The 7,576-nt window shown below is 46.0% G+C and overlaps 1 protein-coding gene across 1 annotated transcript in view; it reads left to right on the forward strand.

Annotated features, from left to right (window-relative positions):
- Window positions 1–617: 617 nt before the first annotated feature.
- Window positions 618–7,576, forward strand: part of LOC123507454 (acetylcholine receptor subunit alpha-L1-like) — a 231,844-nt gene continuing 224,885 nt past the window's right edge. Inside the window, exon 1 of the mRNA XM_045260334.1 lies at window positions 618–1,098. Within this exon, the coding sequence (XP_045116269.1) occupies window positions 853–1,098 (246 nt within the window). The 5' untranslated portion in view covers window positions 618–852. The remainder of the gene's footprint in view (window positions 1,099–7,576) is intronic.

Here is a 7,576-nt window from a genome sequence, read left to right on the forward strand (position 1 = left end):
TGGCAGTGGTGGTGGTGGTGGTGGTGGTGGTGGGTGAGCTGGTAAGAAGAATGAGTAGCTGTCTCGCCGCGCTGGGACTGTGGGCTGGCAAATGCACATCCTTACCTCTCTCTCTCTCTCTCTCTCTCTCTGTTCCTTCATTCGTCCCATCGCTCCTTCGTTTGTTTCTTTGTCTTTTAAATCGTTTGGTCTCTCATTCACGTGCTGGATCTCTGGTTCGCTGGTTCACTTTCATACTCCCTTGTTCGCTTACAAGTTCTCATGTTTGTTCCCTAGTTCCTTTTTCTTTCCTTTGCTTTATCTTCCCTTTTCTTGCTCCTTCGTTCGTTCCTTTACTCTGCCGTCGGTTACTTTGATCCTTCATTTTCTTACCGGCTCGCTGGTTCACTCGTTCTCTCTCTCTCTCTCTCCATCGTTCGCTTGTTCGCTCGTTCTGACTCTTTCCGCCGCCCGTGGCGTTGCCGCGTGCAAGTGTGGGTGTGCATGATACATGGGGTAGCGGGCGCCGCAGGGCGTGTGGGCCGAGCCGTGCCGCCTCACGGGTGTCAGGGCGAGAGGTGCCGCAGGTGCGCCCGCTGCGGTGCGGCGGGGCAGCGACGGCGGGTCGGGGCGGCAGGCGGCGTGGTGGCTCAGTGTCGGCCTGACCCGCGGCCCGGGCGCACGCCTGTGTGTGCTCCCGCCTCTCCTACCTCACCGCCGCCCGTTTTTTGCGCGCCCACGCCCGTGTCGCCGCCCTTGAGGCTGCCCACGACCCCCAGGATCTAGCCAGTGTTGCCCCGGGGCCGCCATGCCCGCTCGGTCATAGTGTCCCCTGCAGTCAGTGCGCCTGCGCGCCACCCACGTGACTCTGCCATGACCCGACCTGCCCTCCCCACGCCCGCCCGTGCCCACACCCAGCTCCTCCGCCCGGCCCTGGGCTGGGTGGTGGCGTGGGTGGTGGTGGGCGTGCTGGCGCCCACGTGCCACGCCAACCCGGACGCCAAGCGCCTGTACGACGACCTACTGAGTTCGTACAACCGCCTCATCCGCCCTGTGCAGAACAACACCGACAAGATCACCGTCTGGATGAGGCTGCGGCTCTCACAGCTCATCGACCTGGTAAGTCCCGCCCGCACACCCCGCCCACCCCGCCCACCGCGCTGCCCGCCGCCCGCCGCCCATACTTCCTGAGTGTCCGTCATGAGGAGTGATCTCGCTGGTCGATACCCCGTGTTGACGGCGCCGCCCCCAGGGACTCTGCCGCCCCCGCCGCCTCCTGCCGGGGATTCTCTTTAATTTCACATCAGCACGGGCGCCACGCGAGCACGTCCCTCGGCGGGGCGCCGCGCTGAGCAGGCCAGGCAATAACACGCTCTCGCTAACTCCATCTTTTTCTTTCCTTTTTCTAATAGATGACGTAAATCTGGCATCACCACTCAGCTGGCGGGGTTCGAACCACCAGCTTACAACTCGAGGCCAGTCACGGCACCACGAGCCACCCTCACCTGCACCGCCTCGCCTCGCCTCGCCACCGCTCATTCCCTGCGTGAATTGCGATGCACTGCTTGGTCACTCAGGACAAACCTTCACTCTTCGGTACATTTTTTCCTGGTGTTTCCCGATAACGTTTACGAGGGGAGTGTTCACGTGTCACCTCATCGCTGTCACAGAGCCGCGGCGCCGCTCCCTTCCTTCCGTCACAGCACAGGGAACTTTTTATCCCAACTTAGTTACGGTTATGTTTTGTTTAACTTGTCTGTTTATGTTGTGTTCGAGGTAACACACTCCATCTCCTCGCCTCCTCCTTCCCAACCTCCTCCACTTTTTCTTCATCCTCCTCTTTCTCCTCCTCTCTTCTCCCTTACTTTACCACATTTCATCCTTCAGTCAACTTTCACCTAATCACGAGCAGATCGATCACACTGAGGGCCAAGAGACATGCTACTGTTTGTTCTACCTTTGCGTTCATTTGTCCCTATCCTCTCTCCTCGTCTCTTGTCCTCTTTTTCCTCCTCCTCTTCTCTCTAACTCTGAGTGACGAGACACCCTCCCTTTTGCATCCCTCCTTCTTCCACCCTTCCCATCATCACCCCTGCCCCCAGACACTCCCGCCCCCCTTGAGTGGCAGGTTGGGGGGAATGCAATGAGGGATTAAGGATTAGCTCTCCCAAGGACTTGCCCTCTTTTTGTCTTCCCCTCTTTAGGACTTTGTGAAGAAACCCCTCTCTCTCTCTCTCTCTCTCTCTCTCTCTCTCTCTCTCTCTCTCTCTCTCTCTCTCTCTCTCTCTCTCTCTCTCTCTCTCTCTCTCTCTAGGACTCTGAAGGATCTCTCTCTCTTTAGTATCTCTTCTCTCTCAAACACACACACACACACACACACACACACACACACACACACACACACACACACACACACACACACACACACACACACTCTCTCTCTCTCTCTCTCTCTCTCTCTCTCTCTCTCTCTCTCTCTCTCTCTCTCTCTCTCTCTCTCTCTCTCTCTCTCTCTCTCTCTCTAGGATTTTTTCTCTTTGGACTTTTCTCTTTAAGGATTTCTCTGTTAAGGACTCTCTCTCTCTCTCTCTCTCTCTCTCTCTCTCTCTCTCTCTCTCTCTCTCTCTCTCTCTCAAGGACTCGACTTTTGTGTGTTTTGATAGCGGCGCCTTATGATCTCCCTGCAGCAGCGGCGGAACACGAACGGACATTCAGTAAGGCTTTCCTCTCTCACCACGATCATTTTGAAAGGCCAGAGATTGACCTGGTTTTCAGACGTGTTTGTATTGATGATTATGTAGGAATCCCGTTAATCTCTCAATCGAACCGTAAAAACTTCGCTTAAAAACCCATGTAACGTATTAAAAGGTCTCGTGTAAAGGCCTTTTGATCTCTCACCACGACTATTTAAAGGCCATAGAGATAATTAACCTGATTATCAGATGTTTTTCTATTGATATTTATGTAGGACCCGTACAAACTCAATGGAAAACTCTTATAACGCACCTGTGTAAAAACGCTTTGCTCTTCCACCACGGCTATTTTGAAAGGCTTCAGAAATGATTAACAGGGTTCTCAGAAGTGTTTCTCTTGTTAATATTGTAAGAATCCCGCTAACCTTTCAATCAAATAGTAAAAACTCCTTTGGAAATCTATACAACTTATTAAATTGATATCGTATGCTAAAATGCTTTGCTCTCAACACGATTTATGTTGAAAAGCCACAGAGGTGACTAGTTTGGTTCTAAAGAGTGCTTCTTTTGTTGAAAATGTAGAAATCTTGTTATTTTTTTACTCGAACCATGAAAAATTCACCATTATGTATTTTCAAAGGCCAGAGAGAGGTTTGGCTTGGTTTTGAAAAGTGCTTTTCCTGCCGATAATGTAGGAATCTTGTTAATCTCTCACTGAAGTCGTAAAAACTCACTATGATTTATTTTTAAAAGGCCGGAGAGAGAACTATCTGGTTCTTAAGAGTGTTTCGCCTGTTGATAATGTAGAAATCTTGTTACAGTACCACTAGAACCGTAAAAACTCACCATGATTTATTTCAAAAGGCTCAAGAGATGACTAGCTGGGTTTTAGAGTGTTTTCTTATCTTGATAATGTAGAAATCTTGTTAAATCTCTCACTCCAACCGTAAAATCTCATCATTGTGTTTTTAAGAAAGCCAGCTGATTTCTGAAGTGTGTTTCTGCTCTTGATAATGTAGAATTCTTGCTAATCTCGTACTCAAACCGTAAAAATTCATCATAATTAATTTTCAGATGCCGCAGATATGACTGGCGGTGTTCTTGAGAGTGTTTCTGCTGTGTATTATGTAGAAATTTTATCATTGTCACTAAAACCGTAAAAACCTGTGTCTCTAACTTCGAGCCTCTTGGAATTAGATAAAATGCGGACAGAAGTGTTTCTAAATTTAATCCTTAACACCTTCAGTACTGGGATGCATTTTTAACATCAGTATTGAGTGTGATTAGACCATTTTATTGACATTAGGAAGGGTCTATGGAGGTCAGAAGGTTAATGGTCAGAGTCTTCACTATTTCAATTCCCCACGTAAGTTTTTAAAGCTGTGTAAAGAAACGAAATAGTAAGCAGAATGAATATGAAAACGTGTCATGATATTCAAGGGGTTAAAGCATCATAGAACACCACACACTGGAGAACATTAAAGAACAAATAACAACCTTAACATCCACCCACTCCCACGTCTTTCCATTACAAGTTAATTATCCAGAGTGTACAAGTAACTTCACTTCTCATTAAGCAAATTTCCCTTTTGGGCAGAGTTTCTTTGAGTTTTAATTAACCGTAAGCGCGTGGCGGTCAACACGGTGCTACTGGTTCCACTGCGGCGTAATACTGCAGGGCGCCGTGATTCTTCCCCAGGACCAGGTAATTAGAGCGTCACCGGGTAGCGGCAGGTAGGCTACAGGTGATGCTGGTTAATTTTCCGTGTAGTCCTTGAGGGGGAAGTGATAGCTCTGCTTGAATGCTGCAGTGGTCTTGGTCTGGCCACCGGGATGTGTTAGTTGACCCTCGCCAGGACTTACATTACCTGTGTGTGTGTGTGTGTGTGTGTGTGTGTGTGTGTGTGTGTGTGTGTGTGTGTGTGTGTGTGTGTGTGTGGAGATGAAAAATGACTAGACTCGTAATCCTTAGAGAAACACAGATAAACAGAGACAGACCTTATCACCGCTTCTATGTCCGTCTGTCTGTCTGTCTTTCTGTATATCCGTTTGGGTGTCTGGATGTCTAAACTATTACATAAGACTAACACACCTCTGATCTCTCCACAGCTAAACAGATTCCTGAGATAAACACGAAGATAACGAAAAATATTACCTCTCTAGATACTCGTCCATACCACAAGACAGCGTGAGAAAGTCGGTAACCACAGTGTAAAGGAGAAAGAACGTGCGATCCTCCAGGGACGGAAAGACAACAGCGTATGACACGAAAGGGGAAGGTGAAAAATGTAATCTCTTCATCAGTAAAGTCTCCCCTTCGAGCGAAAATAGCGGGAGGAAAAACGGGAAGTGGCCTGAAAATCGTGGTTTGATGTTCCTGAGAATACACGGGGATACGGTCTGCAGTTCTGGGAGAGTGAGAGGGAGAGGAAGAGGGAGAGGAGAGGGAGGAGAGAGTGGTAATATTGAGTCTTGCCTCTGCAGGGAAGCACAAAGAAACATAATTTCTTGGTGCTGGACGATGTGAAAAGCTTCGATATGTTTTGTTGGTATGATAGACGGTTGGAGAGAGAGAGAGAGAGAGAGAGAGAGAGAGAGAGAGAGAGAGAGAGAGAGAGAGAGAGAGAGTCACTGTTTTATTCTTTCCACATCTTTAGCATATGAAGCTCAAAAATTGTCTGGTTTTCGGAAATTGTGAAGGAAAATGGACTTGCTCGCCTGTTAAAAGCTTGTCATTTCAGAACCAAACTAAGAAATTACGCTGAAAATTCTACTATTGTGTTTTAACTTTCTTTGTTGTGTTGCTTCTTATCTTCTGTTGTGATTTTATATATATCCTTTACTCTTGATTTTATTTATTCTTTTCTTTGTTACTACTACTACTACTACTACTACTACTACTAACAACAACAACAACAACAACAACAACAACAACAACAACAAACTACTACTACTACTACTACTACTACTACTACTACTACTACTACTACTACTACTACTACTTTTCATCTTCTCGTCCTCTTTTCTCCCTCTCCTCCCTCTTGAAGTTATTTAGAATATTTTTAGCATAAATTGTAGAGGAGAAAGTTATAATGAGATTTAATGTAACATACCATTTCTAAATCAGTACCTTCCCTCTCTTCCCTCACCGCCACATGCCATCTAGTGAGTAGCGGCGGAACTACAAAGAAACCACAACAATATTCTGATAGTGACTTGCCCAGGAATGTTTACGAGAAGGATGTGTTGTACGTATATATAATGAGTTGGAACCACAAATATACCACAATTTTCTTATAATGACTCACTCAGGAATGTTTATGAGAGGGATGTTTTGTATATATAAAGGTTTTTGTTAGTGTTGAGTCATTAGGAAGGTTTAAATGGGCAATTATATAAATGGAGACACGTAAAAATAGCTTGAATTGGTTTCGTTAGGTTTGGTTAGGATTGGTTTAGTTAAGTTAGGTGAGGTTAGGTTGAATTAAGTTAGGTTAGGTTAGGTTAGGTTAGTTACATAAGAAGATTGCCATGTGTAAGCCTGATAGCTTCTTTGAGCTTGCTTATGTTTTTGAAATACGAATAGTTTTTTTTCTGATTGGGAAAGTAAAGTGGTTAGGTTAGGTTAGGTTAGTTTAGTTAAATTGTATAAGAAGACTGAAATGTGCAAGGCTGAACGTTTCTTTGAGCCTGTCTTGCGTTTATTCTTGAAAAAAACGAGTAGAATTTTTTGAGTGGGGAAATAAAGAAAAAATCTAGAAGTGGTTAGTGTTAGGTTAGGTAAGGTTAGTTTAGTTAACTAATAAGACTGCCACATAAAGGTCTGATGGCTTCTAACAGCTTGCCTTACTTTTGTCCTGGAAATACGAGTAGAAGATTTTTTTTTTTGAGTCGAGTGGAAATAAAATGAAGTGGTTAGTGTTAGGTAAGGTTAGGTTAATTAAATGATAAGACTGCCACATAAAGATCTGATGGCTTCTTGCAGCTTGCCTCACTTTTATCCTGGAAACACGAGGACAAGATTTTTTGGGAGAATAAAGAAAAAAATTGTGGAAGTAGGTAGTGTTCTCCAGCTGGTAAAAGAGTTGGAGGAAAAGTTCAGGAAAATACAACTGCTGGTGAGTGTGGGGCAAGAAGTGATACAGTGAGTCTTCCAAGTTTTGTTAAGTTGGGCTGGTTGTAGATTTGTGTTTGGGCTACTGCTGCTGGTTATTGGGCTGGTACTACTCCCTCTCTGGCTATTGGGCTACTTTCTTGGCTGCTGTATTTCTTGGGCTGGAAATGAGAGTTAATGTTTTTTGTTGTTTTGTTGTTAGTTTTCTTAATCTCTCCTCCTCCTCCTCCTCCTCCTCTTCCTCCTCCTCCTTCTCCTCCTCCTCCTGCTTCTTTTCTTCCTCTTTCTCCTTTTTTAACTTTTTTATTCTTCCGCATCTCTATCTTCCTATATATTCGCTCCACTACCACCACCACTACCACCACCACCTCCTCCTAATCTTCCTCCTCCTCCTCCTCCTCCTCCTCCTCCTCCTCCTCCTCCTCCTCCTCCTCCTCCTCCTCCTCCTCCTCCTCCAGCAAAAACCTTCCCTCATCGATATTTCCTCCACTACTCACGCAGAAAGGTGCCAGCACACGCGAGAGAGAGAGAGAGAGAGAGAGAGAGAGAGAGAGAGAGAGAGAGAGAGAGAGAGAGAGAGACGCGTAATGGAGTCTTTCTTTTACCGGATTTCACAGCGTTAGAGAGAGAGAGAGAGAGAGAGAGAGAGAGAGAGAGAGAGAGAGAGAGAGAGAGAGAGAGAGAGAGTTCCTGAGCCTTCAAACAGAATTTTCTCGTAATATACAACAGTCCGTGCGTTATTTGGCGACACACACACACACACACACACACACACACACACACACACACA

Source organism: Portunus trituberculatus, chromosome 22 (genome assembly GCF_017591435.1).
Source record: "Portunus trituberculatus isolate SZX2019 chromosome 22, ASM1759143v1, whole genome shotgun sequence".
NCBI lineage: Eukaryota > Metazoa > Arthropoda > Malacostraca > Decapoda > Portunidae > Portunus > Portunus trituberculatus.